The 22,239-nt window shown below is 40.2% G+C and overlaps 1 protein-coding gene across 1 annotated transcript; it reads right to left on the bottom strand.

Moving 5' to 3' along the window:
* Positions 1-454: 454 nt before the first annotated feature.
* On the bottom strand, positions 455-14,784 carry Smp_016340 (hypothetical protein). Its single transcript, XM_018797374.1, has 4 exons — positions 14,764-14,784; positions 5,014-5,235; positions 4,250-4,489; positions 455-924 (listed from the first exon to the last, which is right to left on the bottom strand). Exons 2-4 carry the CDS (start codon positions 5,119-5,121, stop codon positions 679-681), a joined length of 594 nt encoding a protein of 197 aa, XP_018652423.1. The 5' UTR covers positions 5,122-5,235; positions 14,764-14,784; the 3' UTR covers positions 455-678.
* Positions 14,785-22,239: the final 7,455 nt, after the last annotated feature.

Below are 22,239 nucleotides of genomic sequence, written 5' to 3'. Positions count from 1 at the left end.
TAAACTAAAAGTCTCTGGAACAAAGTACAAATACACGATGCAGTTGGGCATCATATGACATTCAAGCAGCTCATAGGCCTATCCATTGAACATGGTGTCCAAGAAGGATCATGAATGGCATCTATGCGAAGATTATTGTCGTTTGGATAGTCAGACTGCACCGGACAGATGCCCAATTCATCATTTACACGGTTTTTCTTTGGCATCACATAGAAGACACACTTTTTCTACGGTGGATCACGTGAGAGTATAGCATTGAATTCCGGCGGCACCGGAGAATACTGAAAGACCAGCCATTATCAAACCTTTAGAGCTGTTTGATTTCTTGAAGGTGCCATTCGGACTAAAGAATGCAGCTTAAATATTCGGACGATTCATAGGCGAGGTCACAAGAGGACTGTATTTCCCATTTCAAGTAAAGGGTAGTCCGCGAAATAAATGAATTCACATTATTCTGCTACCATATTTGTTCTTTTGTTATCAAAGTTTACAATTGGGAAAAGTTGTATGAAAAATCCACAATATATTTGTTAGATTATGATCGCGATATTTTCGACCGAGGAAAATGGAAAGACACTTATTATGCCTTCCTTAGAATCATTGATCACCACTGATGAGTTACGTTCCCAAAAAGATGTTGAAAGTGTATGTGGTAAAACAAAAATATGATTAAGGCGATTATAAATTAGAAGTGTTTGGACCTTTTTTATGAGAAATGATATTTATAAGGGTGGTTAAGTCATCTAAATTTGATGAGATTTTATTTTGTCGATCAGAAAAATCAGCCTCTAAATCTTGTTTTAATAAATTGACCTCTTTTAGGCTACAATCAATCGCACGATTTGATAAATTGATTAATTTATTCACCTGCTCCGACGGTATACCAGCAGCTCGTGTGGATTGACTAGCACATTCACTTTCAACCTGTAAATTGGGAAATATGAAGTCAGGTGGATTAATTAGAACCTAAGTATTTTACTGTTACACAAGACACTTTTATGGGGGCTCAATACTCAACAGAGATAACATACTAAAAGTGACGTAACTTACCTAGGCCAACTTTAGTTAACTTATAGTTACTATCTAATTTCTCTGGAACACAACACGTAATCTATTCTGCCGTGAACATCAGTAAAATAATGGCATCTCCTGAAGCACGACATTAAAATCTTGGCACAAATTTTACATCCTACAAAAAAGGTCTCCTTCAATACTATGGATCAATGAGAGTTTACAACTTCATCAAACACATATCTATTTATTTAAACACATAAACATTAGTACAAGGAAACACAAAATAGATATGCGCCACATAAATTATTCGATTTGTGTGAGGGTTGGGATACTATCCGGGTGCCCAGACAGAGGTAGGTGGTTTTCTTATGGGGCCACACCGGGAGCCTTTGACCTAAATATCTAATCCACAAGGCAGTGGAGCAACGTAAGGAGATTTACTCCCATGGTAGTCGGTCACCAACAATAGGTTTGTACTCCATTTGTTCCTTCAGGATACTGGATCCCATGTGCACCGTTGGTTTAGAATCAAGGTTTTTAAACTCCCCTAGGTGGACACTCCGTGTTCAGCAACCCGATTAGAGCGCCGGATATTCGCTTTTCGTCCTCAATTTCGTAAACAGCACCCCCACCAAAAGAAGGCAGTGAGTAGGACTTCCCTAGCAGCTGTTCTGTGCACGTGGCCACTTGAGAGCATTTCGAGAGGGAGAGCTGACTCTCCCCACTCTCGGCCGTACCAGGGCATTAGGGGGCTCACCAATCACTTAACCATTTATAGATATTTCCCTGTGGTTAACTTTGGTGTTACGCACATGGCCGTTCGATTACACTACAAGAAAGCTGTAAAGACGTAGGTTATTAAATATCAGTAACCTAAGAATATGATCAGCCTGCGAAAACAAATTTGTGCCAGATTTTATGTCGTTTGATTGACTGAAAGAAAATGTTTGTATATGTTTGCTGAGTTATCCTTCATGAAAAATTTGTGGAGATTAATTTATACTGTACGTGGTATTTATCACGGATTGAAAACAGTTAGGGAGTGACTGAAAACCAAAGAGTACTAACAGCCATTTCGTCCTAGTATGAGATTTTTCGATAAAAATCATAACCATCACCTCAACAGGAGTAGTCGCTGCGCCTTATCGAGGATTAGTTAAAATTGGAAATATGAATTTCAACTCAGTTGTCTAAACGTAAGGAGCTTTCTGCGAAACCCTAGTGCACAGGATTCGAACCCTGGTTAGGTCTCGGATACCCAACAGCGAAAAGTCTCATATTTGGTAAAACAACTGTCTATTATCTACCAGATTTTAACGTTCTTCATTCCAAATGATGCAGGTATAAAATCTTTATTTGGATTGCTAAACATGATCATTTTAAATGACAACAGAATGTAGTAAAACATTTTCTACAGTCGTATAAAAAATAAGAAAACTAAAATGACTTTACTTAACGTCCAAGCGAACAGAATTACCAAGCTCTAAGATCATTATTTTTACCATATACACAAAATAACGAAAGAGACCTTTCTTCTTCAATATACACAAAATATTGCTTTGTGATGTGTGGGCGAGAATGATAATGATTGGTTGTTTTGATGAGTCAGACATGTAGATAGGATGACAGGTGTTATATGCGTTATATATATTCCCCTATCCTTATTATTATGGATTGATTGTTCTTGTTGTTGGATTGTGTCAGATTTTCGTGTGGAAATATATTGACGTTCTAGTCAGGCTAATCTCGTGTTTTTGATCTGAGTTGTGTTGAAGTCCTGTAGAATAGACACTGGGTGGGAATCTAGTGTAGATATTCGTCTAAGGTAAATTAACGTCCCACATACGTGTGAGAAGTGAAAGGACCGTTATAACAGGAAACCCTAGTGTTATAACAAGTATCCTACCGTTTATAACAGCTTTTCACTCATTTTGCATAAAACGATTATATACCGAATGCACACAATACCCAGAAGGGGTTATTAGATCAAACATTATATTTTTTGCATATTTAATATGAGTGAATAAACGAGAAAGGTGAAACTTTGAAAACTATTTTCAATCACCAAGCAATACATTTGTGTTTTTTAGGGTGCATTCATGAGAAGTGATATTTTTATGTTGTCCAAATTGTAAAATTTCATTTAATCTATTAACTATTGATATATCTTTTACAATTAATGAAATATAGTTAATTAATTGTGTACATGTTACTCAGTTCTATATCACAAATGATAATTTAATACGAATTAATTTCATTCAAATCTCGCGAGGCGAGGTCGTAAATGCGCACTGCTGTGGAGTCCCACAATAGGACGAAACGGCCGTCCAGTGCTTCCAGGTTTTCCATGGTGGTCTAGCTTCAATTGACTCATGATTTAACTATGAAAAATACTGAAATCTCCACAAAACCCCTTCTGAGTTTAATACGAATTGTAATTCAAATAACGAAAGAGACCTAATGTGTTGGTGAAGAAGGAAGTGGACAATTATGTCACCTTACCACTTTCTGGTTAGCTGAATATTACATAAATTCTTTTTAATATATGATTTCCAATTAGCGCCTTCTTACCTTACTAGAGGATACTATTTGGGCAAATAGAAAAAAACGACTATAAATACTATTATACAGCTTAAGTAAATGAAGTCGTTAGAAAGAATGTTTTCTTTATTGAATTGCCTTTCTTCTTTTACAAATTGTAACTTCTTAGTTTTGATGAGTCGTGGTCTTTTACTTGATTTACATGAGGGTCATGTGAGTTGTCAATGTTGAATAACACAAGTTATACAACTAACATTATTGTGGCCCGATTGAGAGTCAGAGATAGAAGAAATTTTGCGCAAGCCAATAATCAACGTTATAACATAACATGTAGTTATGTTGTAATAATTGGTGACATTGACGTAAGCAGGAAATAGAACAAACGAAAGTAACTGAAGAGATTTCCTGAATAACAAATGGAGCATATTAGGAAGAACTGGATGAGCTTTATGAATCCATATCGAAAAAGACTGCTGATGAGATTACCAGTGGGTTAGATATGTGTTCAACTGACTCATTCATTAAAGTTATACTTATAAACGTAATAACTGAAAATGAGGATACTCTAAGTTTAATTGCATTGAATTCATATATATATAACTTTTAAGAATTACATAAAAACAATGTAGTAGGATGTTGTTTAAATAAACAGTATTACCAAAATATATCATTGAGATATAAATAAAATACTTACCTTTGGATCTAATTTAGTTCGAAGATATTGAGGTACAGTATCATGATTGAATAGTGAAAGACGTTCTTCTGTAATTTTAGCTAAATTAGTATCTTGCTCCGGATTTAACAACATTGGTGTAAGCACCAGGGTATGTTCATTTGAAAATCTATCGGATTCAAGTATTTTACGAATTTCACTTAGTTCCGATGCACATAACGCTAGTGTACTAAGATATCTTGGCCAGTCGCATTGGTCACCCTAGATTATCAGAGAGAACAAAGGAGATATAGAACATTAAAGATATATTAATACGCATCTTAAGCAATGTTTATATATATATATATATATATATATATATATATATATATATATATATATATATATACCCCTAAAGACCTTTCGAATCGACTACCCTCTCTCACTAAGTAATTGAGGGACTTTGGTCGACTTTACAATTAACTAGCTTTAAAGATTTTGCATTAGAACCCATCAGTTTAAAAACCAAGGCTTAATCTAACATTATTGGGTCAAAAGAGTGAAATATGATAGAGCATTTGAGACATTGAACTTGGTTCTTAGTCAAAACATCAGAACTGAGCGGGATACACAGGCATGTACAGTCGACGAGCTACAAGTAGGAAAACACGAATTCCATGAATTCGATTCCTACATAATACCAAACCATATAAAAAGTGGGGATTATGGATAATGAAATTGACATGAAATATTTAAACCCGGTAATTTAAATGTAGGACAAATCATCTTATACATTTAAAACGTACTTGAGTTTCCGCTTTGATGACTAAATCCTGAATTTTTTGTTTGAGTTTATGAATTGCAGTATACAAAGTGTTGACATTTTCTAACTGACGTTTTTCAGCAATTTGCATTAGTAAGTAAATCAACTGTCAATAAATTTTGGCAATTTTTTTCCTGTTATCTGAAAACGTAACCGAGATAAAAGTGATTCCAAACAGTCAAGATTGCTTCAATATTTGTAATTTCTGAAAAACAAGATGAAAGTAAATTAATGGAATTTAAGAGGAATGATCCGGTGTTAAAATACATACCGTACTTGATTCAAAAGTGGTCTATAATCACTAAATGTGAAACAAGGAAAAATAAGATCAAGACTAAAACGGATATTGAACCCATGTAGATGTACCGTGTCACTAATGAGTATCCAAATAAGCTGATTGGCTTCACCAACCTTTATGGATGTAAGGGCACCTCAGTGAATAAACAGCTTAGTAGTTATGACACTTGACTCAATTATTGAGGTCCAGGTTCGAATCTTGTTAAATCTACTTTAGTTTAGGCAGCCAGATAGCACTGTCAGCGTACTCCAAAAATATAAATGAAAGTCGAACTTGTACTTGGTAATAAACAACTAATCAACTACACTAACCCATCTAAAAACGTTTAGGGAGATTGATAGTAGAGAAATTGTAGCCAAAAGCAAGAAGCATATATTGAAAAGAAACTGAATAATTGTGATAATTTGATGTAGTCATGTGTTTATAAACTGTACTTGAACTGGAAAATCAAGGGTACACTGCATGAATGAACGTACTAACCAATAACACATAATTAAGAATATCACAGATCTATGTAAATTCATGAGCCATAAATATTCTAGATATGTTATCTTTCATATGAAGCAATGTAAAATAGCTAGATACAACGAAATACTACGATGTGTTAAACTACAATAGAATGACATTTATATCAAGAAGTGATAGAAGACGTGATTACATAACATTAGAAAGAAGGGATAGTAATACTTACCCAACCTGTGACACATAAAATACTTAATACAACAGAGAAATAAGAAATTTGTCACGTGTAATGAATAGTAACAAGTTAAAAAAAGAATTAAAGTAGGAAGATTATATCTTAAGAAAGAAAGGAAATAGTTTAAATTAGAACACAATCAAAAATGAATTCATTCCTTTTTGTGTGTTACACATTTTATAAGAAATATAACACGTAGGTCATTCAGAACCGTTTCTGAGTTGTTATCGATAGGAGTGTTAGGGAGGAATGATGAGTGTTCAACTAGTCTATCCACATCTCTGGATTGGGAAAATAAAGGAAGGAAACGTAGAATCCCTCAAGTACATCAACAAAGTTTAACTTTTAGAATCTAAAAGTAAATTTATGAAACGACACTGAGGTGACAATACGAGTATAATGATATTGTTATTATATTTTGAATTAAAGGTTAAACATATATCTGTATCAAAAAGAATTCAGTCAGTCAGTCAGTTGGTGTCGTGGCATGAAAGAAAGCTGCAAAGGGCTAGCTTCTGTTGGTCCTTCACGACTCCCTGGTTGGGGTCCGAGAGATGGTGCAACACAGTGGCTAGAGACGTTATCAGATATGGCTCAGAATAGAAGCCAGTGGCGATCCTGCTGCAACCTTCTTTTACTTTCTACATAAAGAGTGGTTCTAACTTTCCTAACTGAAAGAGTCTTCTGGTTGTGCATTTTAGTCCGCGTTATCTTTTCATCCCTTCTCTTCCTACTTTCATTATTTTGTGTGGCGCATATGTACCTGGTGCCCTTTTGTATCAATATATATGTGTTTAAATAAATAAATAAACAGTCAGTCAGTCACAACGTAGAACTTCGTACGTACGTACATCAGTTCAAGTTGCCATACCACATTAGCACAGAGATGCAGTTGTCGATTCAAATCCCATATTGGTAGAAGTAGTTAGAGTATAAGCAGTAATCCGAAAGATTAGGGTTTGAAGATGTTATTGAAGGAGTGTAATACAGTGAAATAAATTTGGAAGGAGATAAAGGATAGGGACATGAAGAATTCAGAAGATTAGGATCTGGCAGAACACAGAGAGTGGATGCACCTTGGCCACTGCAAACGATTTTGAGCCATGTCATTCAAGGTCTCTAACCATCGATTGCTATCATCTCGCGAGTACCAACCAGGTAGTCTACACCTACCAACATGGCTCAGTCCACTTGCCAGTGACTTCATTGATTTGTGCCACGTTTTGATCTGGCCACCCCTAGCTTTCTTCCAACCTACTCCTACACCATGAAACATTGCACGTCGGGGCAGTCGGTGGTTGGGCATACGTAACACATGTCCCAGTCATCTCAACTGATGAAGTTTCACTACTTCATCAATCGATTTTCCATCCTTACCTAGTACCCGTTTCCTAACATCTGCATTACTCACCCGGTGGTCCCACGATATACGAGCAATGCGTCGAAGATACCTATGATCGAACACTAGTAGCCTACGAATATCCTCTACTCTTATTGGCCATGTTTCACTGCCATAAAGTAGGACGGAGCGAACTGCTGCACAGTAAACCCGTCCTTTTGTTGCTAGACGGATATCTCGCCTACGCCATAAATGACGCAAGTTGGCGAAAGCTAGGCGAGCCTTCTGTATCCGTGCTGAGATTTCGTCACATACCAGACCACAAGGGCTGATGAGACTCCCAAGATAAGTGAAGTGGTCTACACGCTCAACTACTTCACTCCCTATCATTAGTTCAAGTGTCGCGGCAACCCAATCCTGAAGTAACATTTTGCACTTTGAGGGAGAGAATCGCATCCCGAACATGCCTGCATAGTTGCTTATAGTGGTCAGAAGACTCTGCATGTTGTCAGCGTCTTCACCGAGTAAAACTATGTCGTCGGCGTATTCTAAGTCAACAAGTGAGCCTCCCGGTAAAAGTTCAACTCCTGGAGGTTTAGCTGATGAAAGTGCTACCTCTAAAAGTATGTCAATGACAAAGTTAAACAAGAATGGTGAGAGTGGACAGCCCTGACGAACGCCACTTGAGGTAATCAGTTCTGATGACAGTTCGCCATAGGCTCTAACTCGACCAGTTGTGTTCGAGTAGAGAGCCTTTATGAGGTTAATGTACTTCTTTGGAACTCCTTTCAGTGACAAACACTGCCATAGAACCTCACGATCAACGGAGTCAAATGCCGCCTTAAGGTCAAGAAATACTACGGTTGTGGGACGTCTGAATGTATGTCTATGTTCTAGGACCTGACGTAGAGTGAATATCTGGTCTATGCAACCACGTCCAGGTCGAAAACCAGCCTGGTTTTCTCTAGTCCGCTCTTCACGAGCTTTGCTTAGGCGTCGAAGTATTTTTGAAGTTAATATTTTAGACACTATATTAGTCAAACTGATCCCTCTGTGATTGTCACAGGAGAACTTTTGTCCTTTCTTATAGACTGGCACAATCAGTGATTGGGACCAGTCAGATGGAATTACGTCCAGTTCCTAGATTCTACCTAAGACCTCAGTCAATCTCACTGCTAGTACTGGACCACCATCCTTAAAAATCTCAGGGGTCAACCTGTCAGGGCCTGCGGCTCTCCCTCGCTTTAGATTTCCTATAGCTTTTTCAACCTCGCAGAGGGTTGGAGGACTTACATCAATTTGCCATTCAGGACGACTGGGGATCGTGGGTAATTGAAGTGTGGCTGAAGGCCAGTTGAACTGATCCCTAAAGTGTTCTGCCCATCGATCCAATCTCCTGGATTGAGAATGAATAATATGCCCATCTTTATCTGAGATGGTTTCACTGATATTCGGGTTCCTAATACCGGTTTCTTTAACGAGTCTGAATAGCTGCCTACTGTTACCTATTGCCGCTGCCTTTTCCATCTCTCTTGCTTTCGCTACCCACCACTGTTCACGATCATTACGTAGGCTTCTTATAAGCCTGCGCTTAAGTTGACTCCGCTCTTCGTTATGTTCAGAGCCAGGTGGGATGAGTTTACGAGCATCTATCAGTGCGGTAGATGCTGCCGAGATCCATTGTTTCTCCCTAACGTTATGGTTTACCTTACTAGCGGATATCACTGCTGTTTCCACAGCTTTTCGGATGTCATTCCACGCTGCCTCGGGGTGGACACAACTTACATGGCTGCCTAACTGTTTTTCCAGTTGTTCCTGAAATATATTCTTAGCTTGCTTATCATTAAGTAGAACCCTTAGAGGCTTCCCTGCAGTGTCTTTCCTACGTCCAGTAAGACGCAGACAGATACGTGCTCGCACTAGAGCATGATCTGAATCTAAACATGTGCTCCAGAATGAGCGACAGTCTTCTATCGAGCCCCTCCATCGGTGGCTGATAGCGATGTGATCTAATTGGGTCCAACGTTGGGACGAATTCGGGGGTCGCCATGTCAAAAGATGTTTTTCCTTATGCTTAAAGTTAGTATTTGCAAGAAATAGGCGGTTATCTGAGCACAGCTGCAACAGACGGTCGCCATTATCTATCCTTTTAGCCACGACACCATAAGATCCACCCAGGTGTCTTTCCCTTTCACTTAGTTTACCTACTTGAGCATTAAAGTCACCAGCCACTATTACTACATCAGAACGCCTAGCTTTTCGGAGAAGGTCAGAAAGTTTCCTGTAGAACTCATCTTTTATATCGTCTGAGCTGCAGTCAGTGGGAGAGTAGGCAGAGACGACGAAGAGGCAGCGACGAGTTTCCCTATCTTTCCGGGTCCTTACTGATCCGTTTAGTCGGACAGCGCATAGACGACTATCTACTGGGATCCAGTCTAAAAGAGCTAGTTCTGCCCTAGGACTTAATGCTATACCCACGCCAGCGAGGCCACGGGAAGCAGCATCAGGGCTTCCAAATACACGAAGCGTGTATCGAGATGAATCTTTATTTTGATTAGGTGAGGTCAAATGAATGACACTACTCGGATCTTGTATGCGCGTTTCGGAGACGCAGCACACATCGATGGTGTAAGATTCTAGAGTCCTAGCTAAGGAAGCTTGTTGTCCTATTTGGCACAATGTTCGGACATTAAAAGTTCCTACATGTAGTTTAGAGCGTGGCTTCAGGAGACCAGGAATAACGTTCCGTGTACTTGAATCGTTTGCCCTAGCGGTGTGAGGTGATAAAAGGACGTGGGAAGGGTTAGTCGTGGAGATAACAGAGTTATTAGGTGTAGGAGGGATTTGAAAGTGACCAACTTGGTCTCGTGTGCAGTTGAGGGTATGAGGGCTAGTATCACTTCCCGGCTGCCCACACCGTGGAAGGGTATTTCTTGAGGGACCTGAAAAAGAAGTTGGATTAGTGTTGGTCTTAACGACCTGGGAGCGTGACCGCAGTGCCCAAGGGACAACTGCTTGAGGCCGGTCACGCACGGCCTTTTTGTGGGGGATTTTTGACGTGTTAGCTCCGTTCTTCAAAAGTCCTTACCGCCGGAGACGGAAATCCGTGGGATAAGGCGAGGTGTGCATTTTTAGGGTCGACCTTTTCTAACCCCACCCCTCCTTGTGGGAAGGCAGCATCGCTGTCATGCTGGTTGTCTGAAGGAAACACCTTACTGCTTTCACACCTCTGTACAGTCAGCAGTACGACTTCGCCTTCGGACCTTGGGATTGCTGCTTTTAGTCTCACCGCTCTTCAACCGACCTGTCTGGCATGGTAGGACCTTGAGGAACGATTGTTCCAGCCAGCATAGCTCGATTGGATCATCACAATAGGCAAGCCCGACCACCACGTCAAGGTAGCAGCAACGGTCGGGATCAAAAAGAATTAACCAACATTGGTTTTCATATTAGACCTTAAATCTACATTCCTACTTGTTTATTTATGTACATGTAAACATTAGTGCAAAGGCCCACCAAAATATATATGTGCCACGTAAATCATCGGTAGACTGGTTGACACATCTGTTCCCAAATGTCCTCAGTATGCAAGCCAGTTGGAGGGCGGTAGTACCAAGAGTATCCAACTTAAGTTCCGAAGGAAGGTTATAGTAGTGAATATACTGAGGTATGGCTACTAAAAAGTACTTATCATCCCGACCGTTGCTGCTACCTTGACGTGGTGGTGGGGTTTGACTATCGTACTGAACCAATCGAGCTATACTGGCTGGAACAATCGTGCACAAGGGTCTCTAGATAGTTTTTCAACATTCCCATTGGAGTCTTATATGAGGCAAATTAAGAAATTAATGCATAGCGGGTATGCTGTTGCCAAGCAAGCAGCTCAGAATTATGCGGAGATGTCTTTCTGTGATAGGCTTCAGGCTAGCATTTTGACTGATAGTTCAAAAATAACCGGCAAGGTAGACTCACGGAAACAAGTAATTATGCTTAAGAATACCAAAATAACTTCATTTAAACCATATAATGTGGTACTAATACACGGAAAGTCTGGTCTGGTCACTGATGTAGGGGAGGATGGATTAATGAAATTTAGGGCATTCACAGACCCACGCAATTACTTCGAAGATCCCTCCCATTCTATAGTGACATAGGAATATTTATGTGCCCAGTAGTTAGTCATAAACACACATGGGTTTCCGTTAAGGATATTGACTATAAATGTATTGCCCTTAATTGTGTTAATTATTTAGTTATTTTTCCATTGAAACATACTTTTATGTGAATGTATTTTGTTTCATTTGTGCTGAAGGTATGACCATAAACCAATTACTTACCTCTTATGTAATTTTTAGCCCGCCAACAAACAATACGTTATTGTAGACGCACCAAGCAAAGAATAGCTTATGATTGTAGCTAAACAGCGGATTGTGGGAAAGAAATTTGTCTTTATCCAACGGCCCCTGCTGATATGCACCTGAAAACAGTGACCAAACAAATGACAATTGGTCAGTCCTGAAGTGTAAGGTCATTCGTGGATACGGTGAGTCACAAACATAGAAACGATCATTTCCTACAGATAGCCTCCAGGCTGCAAAAACTTGTTGGTTTCCTTAACAAATAAGATGCTTACCGTTGAACGGAAGAGAACACCTTGCCACTAAACAATGAGAAGCCGAAGAGGTCAGTAAAATAATCTTAATAAAACCCTGTAGAGGTGCAATGAAACGTAAAAAAGGGTTTCTTTACAATTCCGTTGACGTAGATGTGACCGAGATGCGGATTGGAAACAGCCACGTTCAATATCCTAAATTTCGTTCGATAATGTTGCCAAGTGAGTGTGTTTACTTTGAAAATGTTAATCAACTAGTTCGACACAATCAGATACATCCCCATCAACGTCCGAATGTAGGCAGTTCGTTAGCGGCCGAGTAAGTCACGTGTCCGCTTGAGTTAAGTTTTTGAGATTTGATAGACTGTATATTGTACTGCAGAACATATGGTGGGGTATTTCAGACTTTAGTGCCAATATGAAGCAGCTACTGCCAAAGTCTGGTGAGCGTGAACATCCGCGGAAATTCGATTGCGGACTATCAAGTCAGCAGTTTTTTTGTCATGGATTTTTATTTATTTAAACACATATATATATATTGGTACAAAAGGGCACCAGATACATATGCGCCACACAAAATAATGAAAGTAGGAAGAGAAGGGATGAAAAGATAACGCGGACTAAAATGCACAACCAGAAGACTCTTTCAGTTAGGAAAGTTAGAACCACTCTTTATGTAGAAAGTAAAAGAAGGTTGCAGCAGGATCGCCACTGGCTTCTATTCTGAGCCATATCTGATAACGTCTCTAGCCACTGTGTTGCACCATCTCTCGGACCCCAACCAGGGAGTCGTGAAGGACCAACAGAAGCTAGCCCTTTGCAGCTCTCTTTCATGCCACGACACCATGTCATACACTGACCTCCTCTCCGCTTTTTCCAACCAGTCCCAGAGTCGGCAAATAATGCACGGCGTGGAAGTCTCTGGGACGACATTCGTAAAACATGTCCAAGCCACCGAAGTCGGTGTTTCAAGATGGTGACACCAATTGAATTATCGTCTCGGCGCCCGAACACACGATGCCGAACCTCTGCATTACTAACATGGTGTTGCCACTGTATGTCAGGAATCCTTCGGAGACAACGATGATCGAACACAGAGAGACGTCTAACATCCTCAACTCGGAGAGGCCAGGTTTCACAAGCATAGAGCAAAACTGCTCTCACCGACGCGTTGTAGATCCGACCTTTTACAGCCAGACTAACATCACGAAGGCGCCAAAGATGGCCCAGATTGGCATAAGCCGCTCTGGCTTTCCTTATACGTGCATCAATCTCATCACTTACGCCACCACCAGTACTTATATAGCTACCTAGATACACGAACTTTTCAACTACTTTAATCTGCTCACCATCCAGGGTGAGTGCAGGATGAGAATCCTGCCAGTCTTGTAGGAGTACTTTGCACTTGGAGGGTGTCATGGAAGAGGAACTGGGAACGTTGGACGCTTGTCTTCAGCAGGAAAACATAAGGGACAGATTTGTAAGTCGAAAAAATTAGTTTGATCATCTGTTCGTATTGCAGATGACCATGTTAACGCGGTTGATAGATAGCCCTAAAACGTCTATGCGTTATATTTTGTCATACATCATGATACCTGAAGTTGCCAGCCATTTTACGCTACTTGGAACTTCATCGAAAACAGCACTTCAGAAGTGGTTTTACGACTGCATACAAATTAGGATATGTTGTTTTTTAAACTTCAGATGCATTAACTAATCGGTTCCTGTCATTATCTGTCAACGTAAAAGACCTTACGAAACTATGACATCGCGACGCAAGGGTATTTTCACGACATGAGACAAATTACAAAAGCGTCATCGGAGAAAATAAGAACATGTATGTACTGATTTGAAGGGATAACTATTCTCTACTGTTCTATAGTTACAGTCTTCAGTGTTAACTAACATAACCGTATGTAAAGCTTCACGTAGCTAGTTGTGTAAAAAGATAGCAGTTACACATTATTGTAATTTTTTGTGTACTTTAAGTTTCAAAATTCACGAGATTATATTGATTCTCAATCGTCAAACAGGCGTTACAAAAACGCATTACCAGTGGAGTATTTTTCATGTCCAACTTCGTTTTCAATAAACATCTTTTTAAGCATGCTCTTACTATCTTACTTGCATGTAAAACTCTTTGAGTGTTGAGAAAGCCTGTTTGATTTTAAATACACTTGCAACTAAGCACACGTGCCTAACTAATAATAATATGTAACATGTATTTTTCTCTTACAGATCTTTTCAAATTGCAATAAGACTTGGTAGTTACAATTAAAACACATAACAATCGATGCTCAAGCATCTGTCAACTACTGATAATGTTATACAAGATGACGCCTTTTCTTATCAATAAATTCCTCTAAACGTGTACCATTATTAACGTCGAATGCAGTTGTTGTGTGGTGTGTTATGGAAATAAAGATGAACACATGAGATATTTGGGGTTATACCAAGATAGTGTTAAAAAGTGAATCAGAATTAGATAAATCGGCGTATCTCTAGGCGAAAAGTGGACAATTCAGAGATATTTAAATCAGAGCGCGATATAAAGGGGGAAAAACCGCGTTATTTCCCCCGGACAGGAGAAAAAGAAGACATTTTGAAGTGTTTCTTCCTTATTTTCCAACGCATTTTCCCTATTGTCTCCTTAGTTCTCTTTTATTTTCCCTTTATTGGTTGTTTGGGCGTTTGTTCATAAACCATATAAGTATATGAAGCCGTTAAATTTAACCAGAGAGTGTAATAATAATGACACTAAACTGTTATCTTGAAAGATTCACAAACCAGAAGTTACGTTCAGACCGGAATGTGCGCCAATAATTAGGCAAAGACTAATAAGACCTCAAACATTTTAGAACAGAAACGGGATTACTGGTTCCTTAGATTCTAAATCTGGGTTTTCCTAGACCGTGCTTTATTTTTCATAAACCTGAAAAATTAAAAAAGTGTCTCCAATAAAATGAGTGAAAGGGGAATAACTCGTAGAGTAGTTAGTGGATTTTTGTTCTCTGAGCTGGATGGTTTGGTCGAGGAGCTTTCATCAATCGTCGTCATACGTGAAGAAATTCGAACAATCCATTTCTGTTTGAAGTTTGTGCTGATGATATTGCTCAGAAGAACGATGAATGCTCCATAACCAAACCATACAGCCCATAGAACAAAACTCTACCCAAACTGTCCACCTGAACATGAGGAGGTCGACGATGTGAACCCTCAAGCTACCGACCAGTGGCCGTTCTCTCCATACTTTCAAAAATTATGGAATCCCTAGTATTCGACGGCATACTAGAACACTTATCATCCTCAAAGTTCTTCTCGCCTCAACAGCATGGTTTCAGGAAAGGTCATTCTTGTATGACCAACCTGCTGACTGCGGTGGATAGATGGACAACCATCCTTGATCGCAAGGAGAAGGTTGACGTCATCTACCTGGACTTCTCAAAAGCTTTTGATAGGGTCAACCATGCATGTCTTATCAAGAAGCTTGGACGATTGGGTATAAAACCCCCTTTAATTGATTGGCTCTCTTCATATTTAGAAAACCGACACTTTAAGGTCAGGGTTAACTTCACTCTCTCTCAGGCTATGGAATGTCCTAGTGGGGTCCCCCAGGGTTCAATACTAGGACCTCTTCTCTTCTTGATTTATATTAACGATCATCCTCAACAAGTTTCATCTGACTTATTGCTTTTTGCTGATGATGTGAAACTTTGGAGAGAGATACGTAATCATAATGATATACTAGTTCTTCAGCAGGATCTGACTCGACTTCAAAGTTGGGCAGACGACAACGGACTTACCTTCAACACTTCAAAGTGCAAGGTAGTCCATGTGAGACATGTTGCAGACTATAGTTATAACTTAGGTAACTCCCCTCTAGAAGTTTCCCAAGTTGAAAAAGATTTAGGAGTGTTGGTACCCTACGACCTGAAATCGTATGCGAACTGTGACAAAAACGTCTCTCAAGCAAACCTTGCACTGGTAACATTGAAGCGCATTTTTGGCCAGTTTGACGGTAGAACCTTCCATATATCTTCAACAGTTTTATTCGTCCCCACTTAGAGTACGGAAACATAGTATTTCCTTCCTCCCTCCCTGCAAAAGGATAAGGTCACTCTGGAACGTATACAACGTCGAGCCACGAAATCAGTTCGGGGTCTCAAATTCAAACCTTATGAAGAGCGCCTCAAATCACTTAACCTTTACCCGTTAGAGTACAGGCGTCTTAGAGGTGATCTTCTTATGACTTATAGTATCCTTAATACTTCTGGTCATCCCCTTAAACATCTTCTTAAGCTTAGTCATAACACTAACCTGAGAGGTAACACCCAGAAATTGGAGACCCTACATAGCAGAACAGACTGCAGACACAACTTCTACTCCGTTAGAGTTGTCAAGTGCTGTAATTCGCTGCCGACTGGGCTAGTCCAAGCGACCTCCCAGGAGTTTTTTAAGAGGAAACTTGACTTATTCTTAAGGACTAAGGATAACATATTATTATGATTTACCAAATTCTTTTTTTCCCTCTATTATCGTTCATATACCTAGGTTCTTACCTGGAGGTATTGGTGATCCACTGCTACCAGACACGGAAGCCCGTTAAGCGAAAGCTTCTTCTATTCCGTCCTCAACCATTTGAACCATTTGAACTACAAATTTTCTCAACCATCTCCTAGAGCAGTGCACAATACCGTTGGAATTGTGGTAAATGCCAAGTCTTCTTCGAAAAGAACCAGCGGAAATTTCTGTCCACCTCTGATGGTAGTAAAATACGTAATTTTTCCACCTTTGGAATCGTTCACCCATAGCTTTGTGCTATTATTAATAATGGCATTATTCAACACTGTATTTTTTGTACGTGTCCTTTCGTGTTCAACCCCAATGTTTCAGTTCTAGTTTGGAAAGGACAGGAGGCTGGGTGGCCCGTGTTAGTCTTGAAAGCTTCGACATATAGAGCTTCAATCACGTGTTAAGGTAATGAATTCCATTTGTTGATGATTCGGTCGGAAATTCGAGTGTTATGTGACAAACAACTTTTTATAAGCTTGTGAAACTTTTTAGAGTGCCATCGTCAATTCTATATTTTGGATGACAGGAAAAGTGGTGCATACCCTAAGCAGATTTATCACTAAGTATCTTAAAAACTGCGATCAAGTGGCCTCTGATTCATCGGTACGGCATTGGAAGTGAGTTCAGTTTGGCCGATCAGGCTTCATACGGGGGCTTTGCTATTACGGGAATCAGCTTAGTTTCGGTTCTTCGAACCTTTTACAACAGCTGACTGTCTCTTGTTAGACAGGGGCTAGCTGCTTGTATGCAGTACTCGAATTTAGGGCGCAAAATTACTGTATACAAGGTCAAATAGGTTTTAGCATAGACATGGCTAAAGACCCTCCATATTGGCCATAGAGTTATAAAAATTTTGGTGGCTATCTCACGGTGGTATACAGTAGTTTTTAAACCTTGACTAACGATGATTCCTAAGTCACTGTTTGTCTGGCCAACAGGTAGCTCAATATTGTTCACCGTGCATGTATCTGTTCCTTGGTGACCAGTATGCATTACAATGAACTTTGAAACATTTGCCGGCAACTACCAAGTTTTAGATCGGTCAGATAATTTCTACAGATACCTTTGAGGCTCTTATCTATCACTTTTACTTTTTATCGCTCTCCACATCTTGACATCGTCAGCATCTAGAAAAGCCTATTACGGTAGGAGACTAGGCAGGTCATTTACATACAAGAGGAATAACACTGACCCCCGAGCTGTACTCTGAGGCACTCTGCTAAGCACAGTTTCCCAGCTATATAACAATGAATTCATCTGTACTATTTGTTGACGGTCAACTAGGAAGTATTTTATCCACTCTAATAGAGTGCCTCCAACCGCGACATTTATTAACTTATATAACAGCAGGTTGTGAGGATCTTTGTCAATAGCTTTGCTGAAGTCAAAGTGATCTCAATCTGTAGGTAATTTTAGGTCTTTAAGAGTTCACTAATTTTCATGGGCTACTAATAAGTTAGTGTGACAGGAATAATCTGTTCTAAAGTTATGCTGCTTTTCAGAAAGAATCCGGTTCTCAGAGAAATATTTAAGCAATGCCTTTCGAATAATCCTCCCTAAAATCTTAACGACCACTCTAGTTGGACTTACAGGTTGATAGTTCTTAGGTTTATGTTTCGCACCTGTTTTGAAGACAGGACTTACTATGGTGTTCTTCCAGTCTTTTGGTAATCGACCTTGGGCTACAGATAGGTCAAAACATATGCTTAGGGGATTCATTAAGAAATTCGTTAGTTCATTTGGTAACCTGAGATGCATCTAACCGGGTCCCATGGATTTTCAAATATCAAGCACACTCAGCAGAATGGAAACATCGAGTTCTTTGTTGGTCGCCGTATCTAATGTGTGTGGTGGGGCTTGTGTGAACTGAAGGGGAGATCATACTTACGGTATATAAATTGCTAAAATAATTTGGAAATACCTGAGCTTAACCATAATCTTCCCTAACTACTGATGCAGTACTAATATTTCCCTACAATACTAGAATATTTCCCCTTCTTTTAGGACTTGCATTTCGCTACTTGGTTTTTCTGTTGTATGTTGCCGGATTGTTGACAATAAGTTCGTGTTTGACTGAGCTAAAGGTCACGGTGTGGTTCGCTGTGTGACGGTTGACATTTGACTGTCTGTCTGGAAGAATTGCTGGAATTCCTGCAGATATATATCTAGTCCCGTCTTCTTGAAAATATTTCTACTAATTCTCAGGTATTGAACTTTTGTGTATTAACTATTCTTTTTGTTGTTTAGAAAGCTAATTTGTGTTAGAGAAACCCTTGACTGCATAGCACAGGCTGTACCATCCCAAGTATTGTACGGAAATCACCTGTGACTTGGCCTCAGAGTCTACTCCTAAGAATGTCTGTCCGGTCATCAAGGAGCCTAACAATCGGAAAAGCGCTTCGACCTCCAAACAACGTGTCGAATCTGGACGCTCTGCAAAACCTAGGAAATCAATAAGGACTCGTGATGACCCATAATCATGAACCTTAAAGACAATCCTCACCTTCCCCTCACTTTGCAGGACAAAAATGACAGGATGCTCTGGGGAGAATTAAACAAGAAGCTTGAACTTCCTAGAATAGAGCCTTCGACAGTCACATAGTTCACTCGGGGAAAGGACTCTAGCCATCAAAATCACTCGAGGCTACTTCGTGTGACACTGAAGAATGCTTGCCACGTATAGGGCGTCCTACGAGCTAGTCACTTACTGAAAACCGATGGAAACACAAGAATACTGCCTGACATACAGTATTCTGAGTGGATTCTCATCCAGAACATCTCTAAACAGTCCTGCGAGAAGCTTTTCGGTGGAAAAAATATCATTTTGCAAGGTGTACCGGAAAATACGGACCCAACCCAAGCAAATTCTGATATCAAGGAATGGAAATTCATCAAGCAATCCTTGAATATCAAAACATACTGACTCAATATGTTACGATACTGGCCAAGAAGAACGGAGATTCTAAACCTCGGCTGATGAAGATAACTGTTCCATCCTCCCGTATGGCGGCTGCAACTCTGGAAGCATTTCGTGCCAACAGACGTCAGTTGCCAGCTGGAATCCATATGCATCCGAACAGGCCATACGACACCAGAATCAAGCACAAAGGCAAGTTAGAGATGACAATTCCACTTATGGACTGTCTTGACCATGAAAAAGTGTAAAGGACAGGGACTACCAGCTCGGAAAACGTCATACAGGTAGGCTATCTGTCCATTCACGTAAGGCTCATACAGACAAACAGGAAGAAGCTCGTGCGTTTCATATTGAAAGCATAAACTGCCTATACATGAACGCCGCAAGTTTACAAAATAAAATGGATGAGCTACGTGAACTTATCAACGCTAATAATGCTCATCTGATAAGAATATCTGAAATTTGGATATCTTCTCAGTTTACAGACCAGGAGCTAGCAATACCTAGGATGTATTTGTTACGCAACGACAGGAAGACAGGAATGGTGGTGGGGTAGCATTACATATACGATCATGCCTGGAGGTACAGCAACTTCACAACCAAGAGTTTCTCAATCTTGATGAATTAGTATGGTGCTCAGTAAGACTGTCTACCACCTTGAGGTGTCTAGTTCGGGTCATCTATAGGAAGCCCACAGCCGACATGGAGTACGACAATCTTATGCTGGAAGGATTAACCCGCTCTACGCGTCTCAGATTATCTCATATCCTGATTCTAGGGGACTTCAATCTTCCTAGAGTCGACTTCGCGGAACATACCTATATTGAAGGTGAAAACTCAACTGAAGCACGATTCTTCAACCTCATTGAGGATCTGGGATTATTCGGAAATGTGAAGTCAACAACTCGTTAGAGAAACAGTCAGACGCCGTCGCGCTTAGACTGGGCATTCACAAATGAAGAATGCCTCGTCGACGACCTCTGAATTCTGGCTCCCCTGGGAAAAAGCGATCACGCCATTATATCTTCTAGTTCTGTCAGCAAAACTGAGCCAAGACATCCCACCAACGACAGGCACTGGAATTTCAAACGGTTGAATGTGTCAGTTATACAGGACTATCTAAAACCGGTGGATTGGGATGTTGACCCTGAACTTGAAGTGGATGCTCATTGGGATTTCTCGCTGCATACGCTCTCATTCGCTACTAAGCATTCGGTTCCTCAAACGGTCCCGAAAAGTTACAAGCAACCTACAATCATCAAGAACTGTACTCTCCGTTTGCTAGGCCGTAAAAGGCACTGTTGGGGTGGACACAAACTAACTGATAAAAGCGGAGCCTACAGGCAATACAAACATATAGGGAACATATGAAGAAAGGAAATAAGAGAAGACAAGCTTCAGCACCAGATAAAGCTTATCGATACATTTGTCTCCAATCCGAAAAAGCTTATAAGGTTATGCAGTCTCTCTTTGATAAGCCATAACTGGAGTTTCTCAACTGCTCTGTCCTGATGGTCCAATCAACAACGATGAGGATGACGCTAACCTTTTGGCTGAACAATACTCTCGGACATTTCAACCGACCCACATCAACTACACCTATGGAAGCTTAATCTGCAACTGCACAGGACTTTCCGAGGTCAACCTGAGCACTGACCTAGTGTTCCGTAAATTGCAACACCTAAGAAAAGACACTTCTCCTGGCTCGGATATGGTTCATTCGGCTATACTTAGGGAGGCAGTTTCAATCCTGGCAACACCGCTTAGCGTGATGTTCTCACACTCGCGTGTGAGTCACTGTTGTATAGCCAATCCGCTGACTGTGGTGGTCAGACGGACAAGCATCCTTGATCACAAGGGGAAGATTGACATCATTTACCTTGATTTCTCAAAAAATTATGATAAGATCAATCATACATGTCTTATCAATAAGCTTAAACGATCTGGTGTCAAGCTCTAATTGACTGGCTCGTTTCATATCTAAAAAATCGACATTTTAAGGTCAGGGTTAACTTCACTTTCTCTCAGGCTATGGAATGTCCTAGTGGGTTCCCCCAGGGCTCAATACTAGGACCTCCTTCTTAATTTATATAAGCGATCTTCCACAAGTATCGTCTGAACTATCGCTTCTTGCTGACGATGTAAAACTTTGGAGAGAGAGGTACGCAACCAAGAGGGTGTACTGGCACTTCAGGAGGATCTGACTCGACTTCAAAGTTGGGCAGACGACAACGAAATTACCTTTAACACTTCAAAGTGTAAAGTAGTCCATCTGAGACATGTCGTAGGCCAGTTTGACGGTAAAACTTTCCACATAATCTTCAACAGTTTTATTCGTCCCCTTTTATTCCTCCCTCCCTCCCTCCAAAAGGATAAGGACACTTTGGAGCGTTTCTAACGGCGAGCCATGAAATCAGTTCTGGGACTCATATTCAAACCTTATGAAGAGCGCCTCCAATTACTGAATATTTATCCGTCAGAGTATAGGCGTCATGGAGGCGAACATCCTATGGCTTACAGTATCCCTAACACTTCTGGATATCTAAAACACCCACTTAAGCTTAGTCCCAATACAAACCTAAGGGGCAAAACCTAGAAACTGGTGACCCAACATAGCAGAATGGACTGTAGACACAACTGCTACTCCTTAAGAGTTGTCAAATGCTGGAATTTGCTGCCGAATGAGATAGTCCAAGCGACTTCCCAGGAATCGTTTTAGAGGAAACTTGACCTATTCTTAAGGACTAAGGATAAGATTTTATTATGGTTCACCA

Source organism: Schistosoma mansoni, chromosome 4, assembly GCF_000237925.1.
Source record: "Schistosoma mansoni strain Puerto Rico chromosome 4, complete genome".
NCBI classification, from domain to species: domain Eukaryota; kingdom Metazoa; phylum Platyhelminthes; class Trematoda; order Strigeidida; family Schistosomatidae; genus Schistosoma; species Schistosoma mansoni.
Note: the sequence above shows the minus strand (reverse complement) of the source record. Positions and strands in the feature narration are given on the sequence as shown.